Source organism: Engraulis encrasicolus, chromosome 17 (genome assembly GCF_034702125.1).
Source record: "Engraulis encrasicolus isolate BLACKSEA-1 chromosome 17, IST_EnEncr_1.0, whole genome shotgun sequence".
NCBI lineage: Eukaryota > Metazoa > Chordata > Actinopteri > Clupeiformes > Engraulidae > Engraulis > Engraulis encrasicolus.
The window spans coordinates 13,539,305-13,563,018 of NC_085873.1; the positions used below are offsets into that span (position 1 = coordinate 13,539,305).

General features: G+C 43.1%; 2 protein-coding genes across 2 annotated transcripts in view; both read left to right on the plus strand.

The window, feature by feature from the left end:
• The first annotated feature begins 561 nt into the window (after positions 1-561).
• On the plus strand, positions 562-7,941 carry pde6gb (phosphodiesterase 6G, cGMP-specific, rod, gamma, paralog b). Its single transcript, XM_063221160.1, has 6 exons — positions 562-761; positions 1,011-1,145; positions 4,573-4,737; positions 6,044-6,246; positions 6,405-6,445; positions 6,727-7,941. The coding sequence occupies exons 4-6, from the start codon at positions 6,122-6,124 to the stop codon at positions 6,801-6,803; spliced, it is 243 nt and encodes an 80-aa protein (XP_063077230.1). The 5' UTR covers positions 562-761; positions 1,011-1,145; positions 4,573-4,737; positions 6,044-6,121; the 3' UTR covers positions 6,804-7,941.
• Positions 7,942-10,072: 2,131 nt separating this feature from the next.
• The window catches only part of nploc4 (NPL4 homolog, ubiquitin recognition factor), a 33,249-nt gene continuing 19,607 nt past the window's right edge, over positions 10,073-23,714 (plus strand). Inside the window, exons 1-4 of the mRNA XM_063221787.1 lie at positions 10,073-10,227; positions 11,510-11,590; positions 19,165-19,274; positions 21,186-21,461. Coding sequence (XP_063077857.1) covers positions 10,213-10,227; positions 11,510-11,590; positions 19,165-19,274; positions 21,186-21,461 — 482 coding nt within the window. The 5' untranslated portion in view covers positions 10,073-10,212. The remainder of the gene's footprint in view (positions 10,228-11,509; positions 11,591-19,164; positions 19,275-21,185; positions 21,462-23,714) is intronic.

The following is a 23,714-nucleotide window of genomic DNA, read 5'->3' on the forward strand; positions in this document are numbered from 1 at the left end:
CTGGGGCCCACTGGTGGGGCCTGAAAGTATTCCAGGTGGGCCTTGGAATCATTTTCTACAAATCAAAATATTTGTGTGTGTGTTCCATAGTGTTGCTGTGTACTATGTATTTGAACTGCATTGTTTATTGGGGTCAGAGGTGGGCCCCAAACATTTGTGAGAATTTCAAGTGACCTCCAATTTGGAAAAGGATGGGAACTCCTGGTTTAGACTTAAGCGACAGGCTGATTGACTAGTGGGTCTTACAAAAAAAAACTGTAGCATGCAATGACAACAGATGCTGTCTCAGACATCTCATTCTGTAACAGGATTTCTGAAATCTTTCTGACTAGATTTCTGAGCGAGGAGTGCAGATTGGGCTAGTGGGCATGATAAGATGAGTGTCGAGAAGACTATATCCTTACATGCATGACAACCTTAATAATCTTAAGATTTCATTTTCATTGTCTTTTTTAACTCTTAGGAATGTGTTATCCTGCTAGAAACTAGTTCTTCTGGAATGTCATTTGAATAGGACATACATACACCCCCTGTGTACATCAGACAGATTAATATGCTTCTTGCACCAAGTTGGTAGAGTGAATGACAGCGCTGGGCCTTGGTTAGAAATTCCTAAGTGCCATAAAGCTACCATGTTGTGTAATGACCCTACAACATTGATCTATTGTCACTTGCTTTCCCTTCATCTACAGTGCATCGTTAAACTGGTTGGTGTGGGCAACCGTGGTTAAGGAGATGGGCTTTAGATCAGAGCGTTGCAGGTTCGTATCCCAACCTTCCTCTCCCTACCTCACCCCATGGCTGAAGTGCCCTTGAACAAGGCACCTAACCCCACACTACTGCAGTAATACCCTAGCCTGGTCCTGACCATCCCATAATACTACCATTTCATTTCGTGTAATGTAATAATGGTTAAGTTGAAGCTTTCTGTTCTGATGACTTGCTGGGTTTTCACACCAGTGTGTTTCCTCTTCTGACTACATGCTGTGCCATCATCACCCCTACCAAAGCACCTCAGAGCAGACCAGCTGGGCATCAGTGTTGCCGGGCAGCAACGGAATGGAGTGACAATGGAGTCGTCATGGTCACGGGCGCACACAGGCCATGGTTTCCGTGGTGACCGTGACCCTGATCTGCGGAGTAGAGTGAGTCAGCAACAGCAGACGCAGTCTAAAGCTTGATCACTTGTGAGGTGTGTACGCCCCCACCCAGGGCTAGACTGCAAATCTGGCATGCAGCCAGGGCATTTCCCCGGTGGGCCGACAGTCCCCAGGGGGCTGACAACACTGTTGTTTGTTTTTTTTAGGGACTGACCCACAGTTTAGAGGAAGTGGCCCATTGGTCCATCTGCAATATATAGACAGCGATTGAGTCAACCAAGATATATTGAAGTACGAAAACGCCTGTATGTGTAAGAGGCCCGTTCAAGACGAAAATGATCGGGTGTTTTTTTTGGCCGCAGTCAGCCCTGCCCCTGCTACACTCTCTCACTCACTCAACAGTGAGTTATGCTTTGACTCAGCTGGATTAGGACTGAAGTAGCCCCAATGCACTTTACAGTGACTGGGCAGCATGGCTGTGTGTGACGCGTGTAGGGGATGAAAAGTGTGCGCCTAGCAAGGTGGATTTCGGGGTGGATGTTCTCATGGCAAGGCACAATTATAACAGTACTCTGGCCGCTGTCAGCTTTTGCCGGGCCCGGGACAAAACCATCTGAACAGGCCCCCTCCTCAATACATACAATGTGATGGGATCCCAATTCTGGGCCTCTCCTTTCTCTGAGCACGGAACATGTTTGGACATGCAGTCCTCCACACATGCTTTCCCTCATTGTTAGAAAGCAGTGGATCCCTGTCATAGGCATGCACAGGACGTTTTTTTTGTCACAATGTACTGTAGTCCATGTTGACATGAGCATCTACAATAATGCCTCCATATAATACATAGCCTCTATGGCATAGTAAGGCAGCCATAAGCCCCACATCCACATGCCCTCCACCCCCACTGGAGCACCTGCCCCTCAAAATGTCTGTGCATGCCACTGATCCCTGCCATCGCATCATACTCCAGCTCTTAATGATCAATGATAAGTGCTTTTCTAAATTTATATTGACATTGGGGCAAAATACAAAAAATAAGTGTTAAAAAGTGGCAAATGATTCTCACTTTAGTGGATCTACTGTAGTTTGGTTCTCTGTATTCCGAGTAGAAGCAGTCATTGTCAATAATCAATAATAGTAATAAGGTATATATCTAGGTCAATGGTCTATACATATTCTATGCCTTCCTGTTACTGCCATGTTTTCACTCTCCCGTAATAATATGACCTCAGCTAGACAGTTCACCATAGTATTTGCTGTGGTATCTGTTCATCATGATCGATCTCCATGCTTGTGTCTGTCAATATGAATACTTACCCTCAAGTGATGAACTGGCGATGGCTGATTGACTCATCTCTCCTGGCTGAATAAACTCTGTATTGGCCAGACAGACAGGCCACTTCATGGTTCATTAATGGCAGACAGAGCAGGGGGCACGTTTGCCCCTCGATGACCTTCCTTTGGGGGTCATCAGGGTCAACCCATGTGACTTTCACAATGCATTGACCCTATTTAAAAATCAAATTCTTTTGAAATGTCCATCATGTTTGTGAAATCCCGTCATAGCCATGCATTTTCTTTAGTGCGCCACACAATGTGTGTTTTCTTTAGTCCCCTCCCCCCCCACACATTTGGGCTTGAATTTCGATGGGGACCCGGGTTCGAGTCTGTCCTGGGTCATTTCCCAGCCTTCTTGCCCCATCTCTCTCTCTCTCTCTCTCTCTCTCTCTCTCTCTCTCTCTCTCTCTCTCTCTCTCTCTCTCTCACTCGTTTACAGTAATCTCTTCACTGTCACTATCAAATAAAGCAATACCGTATAACCCACCCCCCAAAAAATACATATACTGTATGAAGAAAATTGAAATGATGAAATGCAAGGTGCAATTAGTCAAGCATCTATTAGAACTCGGTAAGGAGCACAAAACAGCTGAGAAAAGAAAAACATACACAGATGTACAGTACTGTAAGTGGGTATAGGGGGAGGCGGATGGCAGTAATCTGGCCAGTGAGCATGCCAAATGTGATTATGTTATCAGACATGCCCACCTAATCTGCTGCGTTCTGGTCTGGAGTAATTGTTTTTGGTCAGTGAGTGACGCAGCAAGTTTGTTCTCTTTTGGGTTCTCAAATGTTCTCGACCCAGGCGTGCACAGATAATGATGAGGCAGTGCTAAAGCACCTGCCCTTTTGACAGTTTTTTTTATAATATAATATAATATAATATAATATAATATAATATAATATAATATAATATAATATAATATAATATAATATAATATAATAGCCTCCACAGTATAAAAAAGAGTGTAATACCCCCTGGCTACTTGTCAGACCCCTGGGGTTCCCCCACCCCACTTTGAGAACTCCTGCTTTAGGAAGCACATACTGTAGTGAGGGGGTGAGAATATGAAGATGCTGCAGGAGGGTATGTGTGCGTGCATGAGTTCATGTGTGTGGTTGGGGGGTGATTTGTTCATCCTCTGAAAGCCAAGCAGCCATACCATGTGCTGTAGCTGTAGCACTGGTGGGATTACACTTAGTGGTACACCTCATCATATCCTCCTGACAGACAGTGCTTAAGGTTGGAGGCAGACCCTGAACAGAGAGCGATGAGACCTGCATAATATCATGAGAGACAGACAGACTGACTGACTGGCTGACTGACTGACTGACATGATGATGATAATGGTGATGAATTGGCTGTTGCATAACAGCATCAAAGACAGGGGGTGGGGTTCCAGAGTGGTCACCACGTTTATTTTCTTACGTAATATGAATATTACACTATAAGCCCCCCACATTTGGGCTTGCATGCCCAGGGAGACCCTGGTTCGAGTCAGAACGCACTCATTTCCCGGCCCTCCCCCATCTCTCTCTCCCAATCATTTCCTGTCTGTTCTCCACTGTCCTGTAATAATAAAGGCTGGAAGGCCCCAAAAAATACTAAAAAAAAGAACATTACGCTAATATTATTACTGTTAATAGCATTATCAATGAAGCTGATCAAGAATGAGTTATGAAAAGTCATTTGTGACAGATATAAATAATCTATTCTAATAATCTATAAAACCATAAGGCCAACAGAGAACATTCTTTTAAATCCTACCATCTAAGTGCACATTGTGTACGACAACATTTGAAATGAGCATTAACTGTAATGAAGTTTGTTTTGCATAAAAGCCTGATATTGTAATCCTGGACAGGATAATTGACTTGGAGAAGGTCCTGTAAACAAAACCGTTTTTTTGAATGAACAACTACTAGCCAACTACTGTAACCTCAAGTGCATGTTAACACTCACACCACATTTGACTTGTCTAACTGAATGTTATTCATCTTCTCTCCATTACATTTGTGTACATATTGTTTTGTAACGGAAGAGTTGTTGTTTTGGACACCAAATCCTGCTATTGACATTTCTAAAGCCACCATGCCCCCTCCCCACCTCCTTTGCCCGCCTCCCGACTCCCAGTGTCCCTCCAGAAACATCCCCCATGACGAGAGATTAGGGTGATATGGGCGGCTCTTCCAAAATCTGCAGAGGGCCCGAGAGTATATAAGGATGTCATCGCTCCCATGGTGCCCTCAGCAACCTCATCATATAACCATCTAGACCTGCACAAGGGAGGCGAAGTTGGTAAGTCTTCTTTTCATGAACAATTATCATGCCGTTTCTTAGACAGTCATGAGGAATATGTCTAAAGGTCTAACTGATATGTTTCATTACTGATGTCATGGATTTTCTGTTGTATTTTGGTTTTGATTTTGGTTTTGATGTACAGTATGTTGTGGCCCAAGGACCTTCTCTCTGGGAGGCTGATTATCTCTTTTCCACTCCTCTTGCCATATCTGTATTTCACTAATATCATAATTAGGACGTGATGTACAGTGATAAGAAAGTGACATTACATGTTTTGGACGAATTCTTAAACTTAAGCCAAAAACAAAACTTTGCATCACAGATATTCCACAAAATAGCCACAAGTGTGTGAAACCTGTGATTTTCGATCTACCTGTAATTTAAAGTACTGTTTATAATATTATTTATATATTTTTACTATATTATTATGATAATATTTTGGAGGACTCTGTTTTTGGCTCTGCCTCATCCAGCCTCCTTGTAAGTTTCCTGCGATGTCAGCACATCTTGCATGTCCTTGGTTTAATGGGATTACGCCCAGAGAGGATTGGCTCTGTCACTCCAATGGCCACTCATTAACTTGAGCTCAGGATTACGCTTCCTAAACAATAAATAAATAATTGGGTCATCTTCTTAACCCTCCTCCTTGCATTGTCAAGACAAGAGCGAGAGACATTCAATTTACAACCCAGCTCCTGCTACACCTCCTTGTAAGAGGATTATACCCTTGTGTCGATGGGCAATTGGAAACGGCTGGGTTGTTCAGTGCCACGGGCCAATGAGGAGTTTATTTGACCTTTACAGTAATTATAGACCATTTAAAGTGGCATAAACTATGCTATAGTCAGTTGATTTTTAAAATCCAGATGGGCAGACAGCTCAATAACACTCAACGGCTATGTTTACATGAGACATTTAATTCCGAATGAACTTAAATTAATGAAAACGTCATGCAAACAATTCTTAATTCGGAATTAAATGAAAGATCAAAGTAAACTTGACGGTACTATTTAGTTCGGATTTTAGAAAACCTCATATAAATGTAGTGAATAATAATAATCGATAGAAATGCAGCCATGCTTTTGATGGACCAAAAATGACAAGGCCACAACAGTGAATTAAACCAAGCTGGAAGAGTCTTTCTAATAATGCGCTATATCGGTAGCACATGAAGGGCAGTCCAAAGTGTTTCGAATACAGGCCTGCAATGTGAAAACACCTCTGCCAACGGAGTGAAAAATCCTCAAAACAACAAAAAAACCAACAACAACTTATCATTCTCTCTTATACTATCTGTCCACAGTTACAACCCGGCTGCGAGAGCACCCCAGGGAGTTTTCTCTAAACTCGACCCAACACCTCCACCAGCACACTGACCGTGATGGACAGGCTGCCGGCCACCCGGGTCACAGGGGGCCCTGCCTGCCCCCGTAAGGGACCCCCCAAGTTCAAGCAGAGGCAGACTCGCCAGTTCAAGAGCAAGCCCCCAAAGAAAGGCATCCAGGGGTAAGTCATACACTGTACAGTGCTTTGGGTCTTAAAAGGTTCTACAGCCAGGGTCCTAACTTTTTTCACCACCAGCTTAAATGGCTAGTAATATGTTAAATCTAGTATATGTTATCCAGAAAGCAAATCTTGATATGCCTTCTTTGTGCACCTTTCAGCTTTGGTGATGATATTCCTGGAATGGAAGGTCTGGGCACTGGTAAGTAAAATATCTTTCCTTAAAAAAACACACATACAAATAATGTAGTTTGACATCTTCTTTTCTTTACATACAATAATACAAGGCAGGCAAGTATACACACCACTGAATGTAAATTCTCAAAACCTAGAGTGGCTTAATGCCAGGGCGAAGTGGCTGGATTCTGACCACTGTGTCAAATGAAACAAGAGCTCTACTGTAGCTGGCTATTATAGTATTAGTAGATTACTGTTTGCTTTCACTCACACAGATGTCACTTATCATATCAATTTGATCCCCAGACATCACCGTCATCTGCCCATGGGAGGCCTTCAACCACTTGGAGCTCAACGAGCTGGCAAAGTATGGTATCATCTAAAGGCTGGCACGGCACAGGGACCCAGCATGGCATGGCATGCCCATCACCAGCACCCCGCATGGCACACTCACGCACACATCATCAGCCTCAGTTCCCACCATGGGCCTCAAATCCAAACAGAACACTCCAATCCAATTCTCTATATGTAAATGTCAATGTCAAAACATTGAAAATGTATGTATGACCACGGCATTGATAAAAAGATAAGATAATATGAATAATATGAAGAAAAAATACAGCGCACAAAACAAATACTTTTTCGGTCTCTCTTTTTTTCAGTATCCTGCAGGACACTGTTCACACGTATCTATCTCAGTGGTAGTGGCTCAGCAGCATACGTGCCCTCTTGAAACCCAAGTAGCCCCTCACTTTGCTACAGCTCTGGCCCAGTTTTGGGCCGTGTCTGGCTCAGATGTCAGTAGCCGTACTGGGGAATGTCTCCTCTGCCTGCTCAGCTCTGCCCTCTGTCTCTAGAGCAGCAGTACTCCTCATCAGCAGCAGCAGCAGAAGCATCTCTCTGACCATCTCATATCTCTTCCCAGCACATTTTTCTTTATTTTCTTTCCTGCTTTTCTTTATTCTTTTTTTATCTCCTTTCTTCCCTTTTTTTCATCTGGAACGAAACATATTCAAGCTAAGCAAGCCTCAAAATGAGTTGAAGCAATTCAAACAAGCGGTGCACCCATGGAATGCAAAAGGGCTTCTCATTTCATGTGTCCTGGTGTCTCTTTGAGACCACCTACCCTGAGATTAAATGAATTAAAAAGCTGATCTGAGTCCTGTATAGTTACAGGTCATGCTGCTTATTTTGCATTGATGAGCATAATAGTTCCTGACACGATGACAGCCTTCCCTTTTCCCCTTCCACTGGTCATGCACTCAACAATTGACATCAATACAATCTTCTAATGTCCACTGTTTACCTGTAGCCACAATCTAAGTTTGTATGATGGATGACACGCTCACCTGTTGTACGGTCACAAAGCTGTTTTCTCAGGGATGTTCCCAGCTTGCATGTGATTCCTGGTCATGAGAGGTGTTTGAGGTTCAGTATAGGGTAATGCATGTTCCTCCTGCCATCTCCACTCCACCACAGTCAGGCGGTATATGGCCTGGGCAGGGGGTCCTCCTGCTATTAGCACAGATAACGTCAAGGGGACGGGGGAACTTTGAGGTGGGAAATGTTTTAAGATTAAATACTGTATATTTGGGCAGTGAGGACCCCCCCCCCCCCCCCCCCGCCTGCCTGATTTTGACTCTTTGCAGTGCTTTGTTTGTATCCATTCTTTTTACCTGTCCATTTCTTCTTTGTCATTCTAGCGTTTTCTCTTTTTCATTTAAATTCATTATTTGTTCCCATCAATTCTTTATTTTTCATGTTTCATTTATAGTTGTCCTCATCATCTTTCCCATCATTTCTTATAATCATTATTTTCTGCCATCACATATTTAGCTTCATTTTCATTGTCCTTGTGAAACTTCTTTATAAAAATATATTTTATTATCTATGTCTAATTTGATGTTGTTTGCATTATCTTTTTCCCCATGTAAGTTGCTCCCATGTGAGTAATAGTCCTATTCATCAAAACTCTTCATGTGTTTAAGAAACTTCTAATTCCATTTTTGTCATCAGCATCATAAATTGTAGCCTACAGTACATCTGTGCTGTGATTGTATCTATTTCGTATTAGCGGTCCATTGTGTTCATTTTATATTAGCGGTCCATTGTTGACTTTAATTTCATCTATATGTCTTATCATCAACCATCCTTTACCTATGTCCATTTATTATCGAGTTCTGTAAACATGCACTGCTCAGAGTCAGTTGGCAGGAACATTGATCCCTTAAAATGTAGCCTACAAACAATTATAGAACTCTGTTGATTTGAAATTCACTTATGTGAAATTCACTGGTTGCATTATTTGCACAACTTCACAATAGTGTATATTGCTGAATATTTTAGTCCTTAAAACACTTGTGTTCATACCAGGTGAATTAATTTCCTCCAGACTTTTCTGACATGGTGTTAGAGTGCTGTTATTGCTCATTAGGTTTTATTTTGATTATACACAAATCATAATGTACAACAACATGGCTTAATTAATTTATGTTATCATATGGCATGACATCTCTACAGGCTGAGATTCAATAAAAAGAAAAACAAATGTACATCTATCTGTGTGCTGTCCTTTCTTCCCATTTGCATGTAAAAAGGCTACATAGCCTAGTTCATCAATTATGATATAACAACAACAGCAATACTACTACTAATAATAACAATAACATTAGGCCTAATAATAGTTGTAATTATAATATAATTAGTCAATTATTATTATTATTATTATTATTATTATTATTATTATTATTATTATTATTATTATTATGCCCATATGGTCAAATTTCACTCAATTTTCACAAGTGCTTGGTCGGTGGCTTGGTGCTTGGTCTGTAGATAAACCATTTAATGAATTCAAGTGTGTGAGCAGTGGACTATGCTATCTTCTTCAGAGTAATGTCAGGAGGTCAGAACATTGTTATATACATGGAGAACATTACAGTCACAAACACATCTGGCAGATGGAAAATGTCAATGACTTATCAATTCAATTTCAATTCTTTATTTATCAGACACAAGTGCATGGCCCAAGTAAAAAAGTAAAATAAAAGACAGACAACCATAAAAGAAAATAAAAGACAAGTTCACAACCATCAGACATAGGCCTATTATAAGCCATCTCTCCAGTGTCATCTAAGCTTGGAAAAAAACCTAACAGAGCTCTTAGCTGGGTTTACCCAGGGGAACCCATGAGCCACTGAGGCCGTCTTACACTCCTCGATATAATTTCTATGTTATGCAGCTTCATGTGAAATTACGTTTTTAAAGGACAATTAGAAAATACATTCGCAGTACATTTAAGTTATATTTCAGGGGACCTAGAGAAGGTGGGGTCTGTTGTAAAGGTTACTGCCTTCAATATAGGCCTGAAGTGCAGGGGGAATCCTGTGTGTAGCCTATGTGTTCATAGTAGGCTACAGCCCTTGGAGGACTTTTACGACCCTTGGAGGAATTAGAAGTGAAGATGACACATTTTCCCCAAACTTGAATTTTACTATTTCGAGACCAATTCAGTCGGCAAATACAATTACATTTCTCAATACCACAAGTTTAATGCTTTCTTTAAAAAGCGGATAGCGGAACCTTGCATTGTCATGCGATGTTTCAGGCAGAACAGTAAAGGGTGATACCTGATATACACGGAGCACAAAAAGTGTAGCACCAAGTATTTTTGTGCCGTGGGATGGAGTTTCATTCTGTTGACTGTTGTTAGCGAAGTCAAAGACTAAACGCCGAAATAGTAGTCCTATTCGTCGTACTAACAACCTCATCGGGGGAGTGAACCCGTTCAACATGGCAGACGACATTGTGAGTGGTAACATTTTACGTTTCCTTTACATTGCACATACATGAAATATCACCGAAGTCTCCCTAGTGATGAGGCAGCAGAATTCTTAGCCGGGGAGCTAGCAGGCTAGTTTTTTTGGCAGGAATAAGCTAGAGGCTAGGGCAGCTCGCTAACTAGCCAGCTAACGTTAGTTACGGCCTGTCCAAACTGTAAATAAGCTGTGCGTCCGGTGTTATTTTGTATCCAGAGTTGGTGCATTGATTTTGTGCGGAACAACTCCTCGTTGAGTTGTTTTTGCCGTTGTGTAAAGCACCCCACATGGTTGACAAAGAAAACTCATTGACAGGTCAGTGTATTAGTAGCAGCAGCGAGTTGGCTAACCAGTAACTTAGTAGATCTGAGTTGATCTGGTAACCTCATTTAGACAGCCGGTTTATTCAGCTAACAATGCGTCATCAGGTTTTCTCTTCACTTATCTTTTGTATGATGATTAAGTCATTGTTGCGCCTGGGTGCAATGTCTTATCCAACAAGGAAAGTTCTTGTGGTCAGACAGTTCCGTATGCTCAATATTGGGAAACGGCTACAATAGCCATTTAGCGTCAGGTGTTTGAAATCGCAACTGGTTGGGATAGCCATCAAGTAGCAATATAGCTGGCAAATCCCACTTCTAAGCAGCATAACAACATTGGGGAGAACACTGACAAGCTTTCGTAGGTTTCTGTTGCAGAACAGCTGCAGTCGAATGCCTGTTTGCACACACATCATCAGGAGGTGTGGGGGCATTTCCCTTTGTAACTGTAACTTGCCCCCACGAACGTGTAGAAATAGCCAGGATTAGTTCTATGGCGATGTTTTCCCCTTCTTCACACAGCCGAATTTATGCATTAACACTCGCGGACCACCACGTCCAAAATTGGATTTGGTCTGTCAGCTGACCGCAACAGAAGTGCTGTCCACTATTTGGCTTAATTTCCCCTCATTAACATGCTTATTCACACTGACAACCTCCTTGAACTGTACTTAAACATGAAATGACTGTCATGCCTGCCCTTATCATTTGTAATTCCCATTTTCTCTGTGAGAAAGAGAAGCACAGTAGGTTAAATGACAGGCAATATATATTGTGAAACTTTGTAGCCTACCAAAAATATTTATCCCTTACCGAAGCTTCATGTTTTTTTTTCCAGAGTTTAGTTGAGAGTGTGAACTGGATAGCTGGTATGAGTGATTTGGGTATGAATTGTCAACAGTGAAAATAAAGTAATAATTGTCATGGACTTTGTTTTTGTCTCCTCCACAGATCATACGCGTGCAGTCTCCAGAGGGGATGAAAAAGATCTCCGCCACCAAGAGAGAGACTGCCGCAGCCTTCCTCAAGAAGGTAACAACACACTTAACTTACAACCGGTACCTTGTTCAGTGAAAGCCCACTTGGGAAACTCCATTGTCATTGTGACCCAACACTCCACAGCACACAGTGCTCCCTGCACTCAACAAAATTGCGTTCAATGCCTCATCTGTGCAAGGGGGCAGCCCCAAATGGTGCCCCAAAGGCGCAGTGCCATCCTCGGGTTACCTAAGTTGCAGGAGGATGGGGAGTGTACTGGTTAATTACCGTACTTTCCCCACCAACCGGAGGGGAAGGGAGTCGAACCGGCAACCTTTGGGCTGACCCATGACAACCCCTGTTTAGCCACACTGTTCTGACTCCATCGAAATCACAATAGACTGGATGGAAAGGGTTGCAAAAAAATAACGCCCTAAATTATGAAATGAGGAAATGCAGTCAGTGCTTACCTTCTTCTTAGGTCATGCAGACATGCACACTTCAGCTCCTTCAGTAAAGTAATTCATTCATTAATGTTTCCACATATGGCCAGAAGTCTAAATGTATTTTAGGTGAGAAACACCTGCATTGTGCTCAATCGTGCTCACACAGTAATAGATACACTTGCTGTTTAGGATGGTGTGGTGGTCAGGCTTACGCACCCCTTTGAGCTTTGCATTTGAACTACTATACTAAAAATGGCAAGCTGTGCGCAAACTCGCAAAATAGTTTGTGCTTAAACAACACAACGTTTGAATAATGTTGAAAGCTCTTATCATTGCACCCTCTGGTTTTTATACTGCTGTTAATGACCTTCCTGGTGTTAAAGACTAGCGGCTACCAAGCACTTTGCCTTCACTGTGTGTGTGTGTGTGTGTGTGTGTGTGTGTGTGTGTGTGTGTGTGTGTGTGTGTGTGTGTGTGTGTGTGTGTGTGTGTGTGTGTGTGTGTGTGTGTGTACACACGTGTCTACATAGCGTGCGTGTGTGTCTGCCCCTGCATAGTGTGTGTGTGTGTCTGCCTGTGTATGTGTCTTTGTGTACGTGTTTGTGTGTGCGTGCGTCTGCAGTGTGTGTGTGTGTGTGTGTGTGTGTGTGTGTGTGTGTGTGTGTGTGTGTGTGTGTGTGTGTGTGTGTGTGTGTGTGTGTGTGTGTGTGTGTGTGTGTGTGTGTGTGTATACGTGTCTACATAGTGTGTGTGTGTGTGTGTGTGTCTGCCTGTGTATGTGTCTCTGTGTACGTGTTTGTCTGTGTCTACGTCTGCATAGTGTGTGTGTGTGTGTGTGTGTGTGTGTGTGTGTGTGTGTGTGTGTGTGTGTGTGTGTGTGTGTGTGTGTGTGTGTGTGTGTGTGTGTGTGTGTGTGTGTGTGTGTGTGTGTGTGTGTGTGTGTGTGTGTGTGTGCACGCGAGAGACCCTGAGTCATCTTCAGTGCTGCCCTCCACTTGCACGCACAGGCGCCAGCAGCAAGCTGACACTCGACTCCGACCACGCTCCTTCCAGCTGCTTACTTCTCGACTCGACTCAGCCACTGCTGACTTATTGATGAGAGAGAGAGAGAGAGAGAGACCAAGTCTACTCGAGTCGAGGTCGATGTGTGTATGCATGTGCATTGAAGACTGGGCTGGTGGCAGGGTGTGTGTAAACGGGTTCACGGGGTCCATCCTCCCTCTGCTACACTTCAAGGAATGGGTCAGGAGGTGTGTGTGTGTGTGCGTGTGTGCGTGTGCGTGTGCGTGTGCGTGTGCGTGTGCGTGTGTGTGTGTGTGTGGAAGAGAGGGCGTGGTGCAGGGGGTCATATGGGGATGTTGTCGGGGGGTGGGTCGGTGGGGGGGGTTGTTACTGTAGTCCTACTCAAGTTGTGACAACTTGTGTGCATGTACTATGTTTCTGCTGCTCTACAGAAATGGTTCAAGGTGTGTGTGTGTGTGCGTGCGCGTGCATGTGCATGTGCATGTGAGAGGTTATTGCAGTCCTGCTCCTCTCCCCACTACAATGCCTCTGGCAGGTGTTCAGGCCGTTTGCCGCTGCGTGAGGCTTTGTGTGCACGGCACGCTGGCTTCAAAGAGCCCTGCACTGTGCTGGAGGGAGCACAGAGGAGGCACATTATAAATAGCCCCCGCAGGGACCTACTATGACTCCATGGGCCCCTGGGCCAGACAACAACAAAGGGCCACGTCCATGGGTGTTGCTAGGTTCCATTTTTAAGAATTCTTGCACACCCCTTTTGGCCAGGTGCGTAGACGTGGAACCACTGGGTCACCAACGTTAAGACTAGAAAGGTCCCACACACTGTTCACATTTGCAGCGTTTTACTTGCAACGTTTCCGTCTGAATTTTTGCTAGGCTCCAAAGCATTCAGATTTTCAGGCCAGATGTTAGAGACCCGATGTTGATTGGGAGTTCCGGGGTTTGTCCCCTGAGAAAATGTAAAAATATGGTTCTTAGAAGAAGTACAATATGAGCATAATATGAGAGTTGAAAATGTGGATGCTTGGGCTTCAGGGCCCCCTTGACTCTTGGGCCCCTGGGCCTGGGCCCGGTAGGCCTGTGCAGTGATCTATCTTTGAGCACCCGCTGCAGCATACGGTACGGCCCAGCCCAGCCCAGGTAGTCATTTGGGAAGGCACACGGGAAAGTAAATGCACACGCATGCATAAACACACACACACACACACGCACACACACACAACATATCGGTTTCGACCTTGCATCTACTGTACTCCTTTTACGGGTAATGTGAATTTGTGAAGTCATCAGATACCATCATGACCATGCATACACACACACACACACACACACACACACACACACACACACACACACACACACACACACACACACACACACACACACACACACACACACCAAGCCTAAGCTATTCTCACTATAACCCTGTGCAATGTCCCATTCAGATGCACAGTGCACCTCTGCTGGTGACACACACACACATGCACGCACACACATACACACTGAAGCATATTCTAGCTTCAGTGTAAAGTTGGGCAGTGCCCCACCCAGATGCCCCTCTTCTCTCCTGGTGATGCGGGTTGGTGGCACTCAGCACTCTGCTGTCATTTAATATCATGCAGCGCGCGCACACACACACACCGTACTGTATGCTGCCCTGTATCTCTCTCTTGGTCTCGCTCTCTCTTCCTCCCTCTCTCGCCGCCCCCCATCTCGCTCTCTCACACTCTCTAGGTGTTTCCTGCAGTGTGGCTCTGATGTGCACTACAACAATGGGTCTCTCTCTCTCTCTCTCTCTCTCTCTCTCTCTCTCTCTCTCTCTCTCTCTCTCTCTCTCTCTCTCTCTCTCTCTCTCTGACAGTGTGGATGGGACTAGAAATGGGGTGGGGTCGGGAGTAGCGGAGAGGAAAACAAATTCCTAAAAAAGCCCTTTAACTGACGCATCACCATTAAATATTTATAATGTAGCGTGCACTGCAAACATGCGTTCAGTGGAGAGTTTAAAACTTAAATAGAGAGTAGGTGTGTGAATGCATTACACTTAATACAGGCATCATGCATTCCTTTCCACTTCCCCTCGGTGAAGAAACCCTTTTCATATTAAAAATAAGATCTGAAGTAGTACTCGGAAAGAGAAACCGATGCAGTCATGGGTAAACACTAAGGGAGTCAGAGTTATTAACCAGTGCTCTGCCCATCCTCCTCCATCTCTGAGGTACATTGAGCATGGTACTGTCTCACCACTGTCCCTCTTGAACGGATGAGGCATAAATGCAATGTCGTTCAATTAGACTAATTGAAGTCATTATTAATATGCGTTTGATAGCACTAGAACTAATTTAGTTCCATTCCAGTGAGTTCAGTTCTTCATAACTGAACTCCCTGTATTTCTAAAGGCTTGTGGAGGGTACCCAGATGGTATCGTGAAGGCAAAGGCGAAACATACCAACCATGCACCATACATTTAATGTATCATGCACCGCAAATATGCGTTCAGTGGAGAGTTCAAAACTAAATAGGGTGTTGGTGTTTGAATGCATTACAGCTGGCAACAGTCAGGTTATGATGAATTATCTTTTCTAATATCATGTAATGAGATGGATAGAAATACTGATGACTGGTCGGAATTCGTCACCATGTCGATGTGAATGTGCTACGCAATGCATCACCAGAGTTACTCTTCAGGTGGGTCAATGGCGTTTTGAGTACCAGTAGTAGCACATGTCAGGGTGGTGCAACCACAGCTAACTCCATTATTGTATGGGTTAAATGATTTTTGTTTGTTTTTAATGGATTATATATCTAAAGCCCTATTCCGACGTGACTAGTTTAATGTATGGACGTGTGGGAATGTGATTTTTATCCCAGGACGTCAGTAATAGAAATGGCCGATTCGGACTGGATTGAAATATCTCAATAAACGAACATAAAATAGGAGGGGTTACTCATCACGCACCTGCGACTGCACTTGTCGTCATGCGCGTGCCCACTCCACAATATTATTATTGATTTTTGAGCACAATATTGCGCATCCATGGAGGCATTTGGTCCCGTGGAACAATTCTAAATATTGCCTGTTGGTTTACTAGCCCATCAAAATCCATGCTAATGCGCCTGCTTGCGTGCCTTTTCATTTGGAGAGTGCATTTGACCATACTGTCTGATTTTGGCAGCGAGCACAGCTTGGAATAACTCCCTAAAACAAAACTAAAAGTTAACCGCAAGGCTGTAATGTTTGCAAGCCGGGAGAGAATGGATATATTGTGCGTTTCGTGCACTTAACCAGACATCTTTACGTGGGTCGCATTCGGACGGGATTAGTATTACCCAGGGTAATATCTCCGGACCCTTTTACAGGAGGTAAAAGTCGCGGTGAAGTTTACCCGACATACTCCGCTATCTTCACTGACTTGGCGCGTTCGGACGGGACTACATTTCCCGGTTATTATTACTTTACCCCAGGTCCTCCCATTAAACTAGTCCCGTCGGAATAGGGCTAAAGAAGCTGTTCATTGCAGTACATTAATTATTACATTACATTACATTGCACTTAGCTGACGCTTTCATTTTATTCAAAGTGACCTACAGTTATTATTTTTCAGGGTATTGGTTACAGTCCCTGGAGCAATGTGGGGTTAGGTGCCTTGCTCAAGTGCACGTCAGCCATGGATGGAGATGTAGAGAGAAGTCAGTGGGGATTCGAACCTGCAACCCCTAGATTGAAAGACCAACTCTCTAACCACTAGGCCACGGCTGCCCAATTACTAATAGCTAATTCATTTATGGGCGTTAGCTGTGGTTGTACCACCTGAAGTCTGAGAGGAAAGCGCCATTGACCCAGTTACAGTTACATTGTTGCGTAACAGTAATGGAGTCCCGTGGACCTCGATAGGCTGGACCCAAAACCAGATCACGGTGTCAAGTGGCAAACCTGAGTCCTTGTGGAACTCCCAAACTGTGCTTACATGTACGCCTGCCGCTGAACCCCTAACCAGCTTGGGAAGTCCTACGCTTTGCAGTTTGCACAATCGTGCTGAGCCCTTAACACATGTCCATTTGTGATTGGCTGATTATGTTTTGCATGGCCTTGACCAGTGATTCTCAAACAGGAGTAGGCAAGCACACTGTAGGGGAAAACATGGAATATTTTCATACCGACAAAGAGAACGTGCAGTATGGAATACCAAGGTATGGGCAGAGATACAGAGCACAAGTAACGGGGTACTCATGGTATGACGAAAAGGCTGATCACCATTACATTTCATTGCATTGCAGTTTTTTTATCCAAAGTGACTTACAGTTGTTCACAGGATATTGGTTATAGTCCTTGGAACAGTATGGAGTTAGGTCCCTTGCTCAAGGACCAGGAATGCCCGCGTTTGTAGCGCCCACTTCATATCTGAAGTTATACTGACTGACCATCCATGACACCCGGCTAGGTACTTTACAAATGTGGGGTAAATGGCAGATTCTTCATCAATGCGTGCACAGTGCGATTACGTCACATCTGTGTACAAACAGTAAAATGGTCTATAGTAACTTAATTGTCCACTGCTACTTAATTAACCAGCTTGTTTCTACCCCTAATTAGTTGTCCGTCCCATGCATGCCAAAGTGAAGGCTGATTATTCGACTGTGTAAACGTTTTGCACGTTGGCAGTCGTGACGCAAGTTCTTCTAGACAGAGCAGGTCGACTAAATGGACACATAGTGCTTTTAGTCCATTAGAGCAGTGAGACCATCACGTTAGCTATCCATCACGATATATCTAAACCGGAGCAGACTGTAGCCCAGCAGCCCTCAGCTATCTATCGACTTTTAGTGGCCCTGGCAGATGGTGGAGGGCTGCGTGATTCGTCTGTGTAATTTGCTCAGATGATACTGCTTGATTTCTGAAATGGATCCCTGAAGCTCTTCTGTCCTGAAATGAATGTTAATGTTTGGTGCTGAGACTTGGAATGGGCCTCCGTTATCGGAAGCTTTTGTGCATCAGACGTAAACCCCTATTCCCACACACTCGCCCACACACTCTCATACCTTTTGCATTGAAGAGTGTGCTGGTGACTGACCTTTTGAAAGAGGTGTTTCGAGTCTTTCAAGTCTCAGGATTTGACTCCTCTGAATTGCACCCTGGCGCCAGCAGTCAAAGTCAGCACAGCTTGCGTTGTGTATATTTCCTGGTCGTTGTGGCCTTTTTGCTTTGTTGGCCTATTTCTTTTCCCTTTACTGGTATGCAGAGTTTTTGTTGTGCAAGATCTTACCCTAGTTGTAGCGGTTGTGTTTTCCTAAGTATCACTTCAGTGCTGGCAGGGCTCTGCTCTGCTCTGCTCTGCTCTGCTCTGCTCTGCTCTGCTCGGCTGGAGCCTGCTCTGGATCTGTCAGTCACTGCAGCAGTGGCGTTCACAGGAGCAGAGCGGGACAGGCTGCAGTGCACTGCTACTTTTACTTCTTCCCTCTAAGACACAGAGTTCTTTTCTTGAAACCTAATGCACTCCTAGCATATCTCATTTCCATCTCTCTTTCTCTTTCTCTTTCTCTTTCTCTTTCTCTTTCTCTGTCTCTCTCTGTCTGTCTCTGTCTCTCTGTCTCTGTCTCTGTCTCTGTCTCTGTCTCTGTCTTTCTCTCTCTCTCTCTCTCTCTCTCTCTCTCTCTCTCTCTCTCTCTCTCTCTCTCTCTCTGTCTGTCTCTCTCTCTCTGTCTCTCTCTCTCTCTCTCTCTCTCTCTCTCTCTCTCTCTCTCTCTCTCCCTCCCCCTCCCTGCCACAGGTATGCATGCACATTGCACATAAATACAGTACAATACATGTGTCATTATTGATATTTACTGCCGGCTTCTCAGATGTCTTGTCAACCATCAAACTTTTGTTGAAGTTTCATGGTGGAACCTTATGGCCATTACCATGAATATATAAAGACATTTAACCCCTAAAGCTCCTAAAACACATTAATGTGTATTGTGTATTCTGTCCCTCCATGCAGGTTGCCAAAAAGTTATACCTGGAGGCTTTTTCAGGATGGTTTAGTGTCCCTAAAATAGGGATGGATATGTTATATTATTACTTTGTAAAAAAAAAAAAAGGTCTTCTCTCCCGCAATTAATATCAGTCATAAAAAAAGGATGGTTAGTGTTTATTACAACACTGTTTTCTGCCCCTCCCCGCAGGTTGCCAAAGAGTTTGGCTTTAACTCCAACGGCTTCTCCATCTACCTGAACCGCAACAAGACTGGGGAGATCCTGTCCCAGAACAAAGCCCTCAGTCTCCTCAAGATCAAGTGAGTCGTGCTGTTACTCTGTCTTAGGCTCCTGTTGCCACCCTCTTCCTGTTACTCTCTGCCCCTGGCTTCCTAACTCTCTGTTCATACCTTCCCAAGTCTTTTATTTTCTTATAGGACCTAGTACATTTGAAAGTTGAAAGCTTCAAAGGTGCACTGTGTAGGATGGTGGCCAGAGTAGGTATTGCAACTACAGCTCCAGGCCTTTTTATTAGAATACCATGAAAAAGTTGATTTATTTCCATAATTCCATCAATAATGTTAAACTGTCATGGATTGTAGATTCATGGCCCAGTTTTTTAACTATTCCAATCATATTTTTTTTTCTTTTTATATACGTTGGCCTTCCAGCTCAAAAAACCCATGAATTGGGGAATTCGCATTGTTAGAATATTGTTATAAAATCAAATTTTTCTTCATCAAAATTCGGGTCACATTAAATCAGTTGAAATTTGGTACTTTCTACATAACATGCAATGGTCAATACTTGGTTAGGACATTCTCTGTCTTCATAATGGCCATGATGCGTTTAACATTGAAGTCAATGGCAAAAACAGTGCATGGGAGTTATGGAAGCCCAGATATCCTTGATGCTTTGCTGTCAGCTGTTCTTGTTTGTTGACCTGGTACCCCACACTTCACTCTTCAATATACCCTGTAGATTTCCATGCCACGTTTTGGCGCTAACTCACCAGCTTAATTCTAAATAACCAGAAATGAAACCCCATTGAAAATGAATGGGGTTTTATTTCTGTTGAGTTCATCCACCCTGTCTGTCAAGAGTCACTTTACCAAGTCCATAATACCTTTGAAAACTCTGTCCCCAGGTATTTTTGACCCAGTCTTGACTTAATTAACCTGCAATGGTTGTCTGGTGTCGTCCCGTCTTACCTTGGCCATGTCTCTGAGCGCTCAATACCCTGTTCTTCTGGACACTCTGTGTTGGTTTCTGTTCTGGAATATGATAGGACTGCAGGGTAATACTTTTTTTGTAGTTTCACTTTAAATTCTTCTCAATGTTTGGCAGTGACATTTCTTAAGAGACTGATGACTTTGTAACAGTGCAGCTAATAGTTCTGTGCGAACGTGACCAACATCTTGCTAATTTCAAGACAACCACATCCCTCTAGAACACTTCAAAATTATTTATAGACATTTCAGAGTTTGTAAGATCTATTTTGTGGCCCATTTTCCTAGAAGAAAACAAATTTGCCTAATAATTATGCACACCTGATATAAGGTGTTGGGCACCTTCGACCACACCCCCATCTTATTATACAAATATGCATGACCTGGAATGCTTAAATCCAATAGGTTTTCATGTTCATATAGATTGCTGTTGGAAAATATGCATAAAAAAGACAATATGGTCAAAAAACATGTTTGCCTAATAATTCTGCACACAGTGTATAAAAAGAAAAAAAATAATGATTGGAATAGTTAAAAAACTGGGCCATGAATCTACAATCCATGACAGTTTAACATTATTGATGGAATTATGGAAATAAATGAACTTTTTCATGGTATTCTAATAAAAAGGCCTGGAGCTGTATGCTGCTCATTGAAATCTTTTCATGAATCTTTTCATTAATACTAAGTAATACACTGATCTTTAGTAGTACAAAGTACAGTACGTTCTGCAGCTAAAAATGTCTTTTTCTGGAAATTAAAAATGGCCGACATGGAGATCATCCACCATTTCATGTGTGAAAAGTCAAATTCTCCCGGTCATAATGAATACTTATAATTTGATGGTGGTGGTAAGTATTCATGAAAAAAGGTAACATTTGTGAATGGGCTGCATGAATTCTGGAAGGAAACTGCTGAAAATATTACACAGTGCACCTTTAATACCAATAACATGAAATAAGTGATATAATCAAAAATGTGCTCTCTTGTCTCGTCATGTAGGCATGGAGACATGCTGTTCCTGTACCCCTCGTCGTCTCCCGGCACGTCCGGCGAGGTGATGGACACCGCCACGCCGCACTCCTCCTCCTCTCTGCCCTCCACCTCCTCCTCCTCTTCATCCTCCTCCTCCGCTGGCGCCTCCTCCTCCTCCTTTTCCTCCTCCTCTTCATCCTCCATGCTCCGCTCCCACTCGTCCGCACATATCAAGGAGGACGAAATTGACCAGTTCCTGGCCAAGCAGGAGGGCAAGATCTACCGCAACAAAGACCCACAGCTGTACGTTACTGATATTTATTCTGTTACTATATAGATATATATATATATATATATATATACTATATATATAATAATAAGTATTTATCGTGTTTATATAAGCTCTACCGCAACAGGGATCCGCAGTTGTGAGTTAAGGACTCGCTAATAACTATTTATTGTATTTCTATAGAATCTATCACAGCAGAGACAACAGGCTTAATACTTATTAACACATTGAATGCCAGACATTTTTTGGAATTTTAGCTGTAGACTCCCAGCCAATTTAATAATTTTGACATTTTTCGAACAGTCACCAAATATTTTGTCTTAAACCTACAGACACATGTCAGGGCTTGCCCAAAATCTCAGCTGTATGTATGTTTTTACGGTTTGTTCCTAGCGTATTCCATTCCAAAGTTATTCAACTCTAAGCGAGCATTGGTTTAGGTAGAAAAAGTGTTTGAACGGAGTAAAAGGCTTTTTTGTCACGGGTGCGCTCTTTGACTCTCCGAGTTAAAATTGCCGGTCTAAATGCATTTTCACGCCCGAAGAACAACTCCAGTAGCTTCCAAGTAAACTATTTCGATGCAAACATCACCTGGTCAGGCTATTGTTCAGAGCCACATCATCTGAAATGATAGCTAATGTCACTTGACTGGCAGTTTCTGTAGATAAAAGAAGACGTGCCAAAGTACTCACCCAAAATTAGCTTACTTCCTGCAGTGTTGCATGCTGTTTTTCATTACAACCTTCCATTTTACACCTATATTGATGGCTGCAAAACTCTTTATCCTTCCATCATATGACATATTGATATGTTTAGGAGTAGGCTAGCTAGCAAGGCACTGACAGCACATGTTTTGATTCTCTAGTCTAGGAAGTAACTTGAGACGTGACCTGACGTGATCAGGAAGTGGTTTGATTCGCTATAATAAAACTCAAATACTGTGTTTAATAAAATGCACAGGTGATGAAATATCCAGATCCTGACTTGTAGGGGTTTTGACTTTGTAGGTGTTTTCATGATCAATGGCAGTTCTGTTCATCACATTATTACGAAATTTACACAGACTGTGCATCAGAATGTATAGATTCAGAATCCGTTAAAAAAAAAAACGTAAAAAGGTAATTTTACATTTTGGGAGCCAATGCATGGGAGGCAAAAACTTACTTTTTCTGTGTCTTGGGAGTGAATCTGTTAAGAAGTACTATATTTACAATATACTGTAATGCAATGTCTTCTTTCAGAGAAGAATTCTCGTTTATGATTGGCTGATGGGGTGACCATTCATTTTGTTGACCTGCTGAAGTAACTTGGACGTGCATAGAATCTTCAATTGGAATGCAGACTGTTTCTAAGGGATATCGTTGTAGGAATCATGCACATAATCTACCGGTACTGAAAATGAAATAATCACACCGTCTGCATTTCAAGTGAAGATTGTACGTGCATCCAAGTCCGACCCATCTAACAGAGAAGTGTCTAACTTAATCGCTAGGTTTTGGTGCCGTTGGCATGATTGCTAGAACAGACAGACAGACAGACAGACAGAGTAGAAAAAAAATCCTACCCTGACCAGAGAGGCCTTTGAGGTCAGCCCGTTCAATGAAGCTAATGTCTTGACGGAGGCAGCGCTTTCTCCGTGATGCGCATGTCACAGGAGTTCCAATCCTCCGTCTCTCACCACTACAGTGTTTCCCACAGAAATTTTGGAAACTATGGGGGCAGCCGGGGTTTATTTTGTCCGGGGGGGGGGGGGGGGTCTTCTCACACGGGCCTTTTTGGGGGGGGGGGGGGGGGTGTATAATCTTGCAGCGTAAATGCAAAAAGGCAACACATGACTACAGTATGACATTGGCGTATGGACAAACTGTAGGCCTGGGCCTATATTGCAGCCATTTATATTTTGAGAAATAAGGCTACATAACATTTTACCCATGACTTGTATAATAGTAGTAACATTGTCATTGTCAAAAAAATGCAGTACAGTGAATGATTTCTGTTTACCAACACAGTTTTCATTCGTCCCTCATGCAGGGGTCTGGGAAACAATAATAAAACAAAATAGGAGCAGAGATAAGAATTTAAGAGCACTGTGAAATTGTTAACGCATAGACAAAAAGGGTCTTAGAGGGTAGGCTATGCCTTTTCCCCCACACATATCTGTAGGCGTACACATTNTACATGAGGGGTGCTGGTCACAGGGCCAGTTTTTTTCCAAATTCCTCCCATTAAAAGGCCTGAACAACATATTACACATTTATGTCTATATT

Bases quoted from the DNA above. Each gene is read 5' to 3' on its own strand.
- pde6gb (XM_063221160.1), top strand. From the start codon at position 6,122: ATGGACAGGCTGCCGGCCACCCGGGTCACAGGGGGCCCTGCCTGCCCC. The intron at 6,247-6,404 runs GTAAGTCATACA...TGCACCTTTCAG, and splicing joins CCAAAGAAAGGCATCCAGGG to CTTTGGTGATGATATTCCTG. The intron at 6,446-6,726 runs GTAAGTAAAATA...TTTGATCCCCAG, and splicing joins AATGGAAGGTCTGGGCACTG to ACATCACCGTCATCTGCCCA.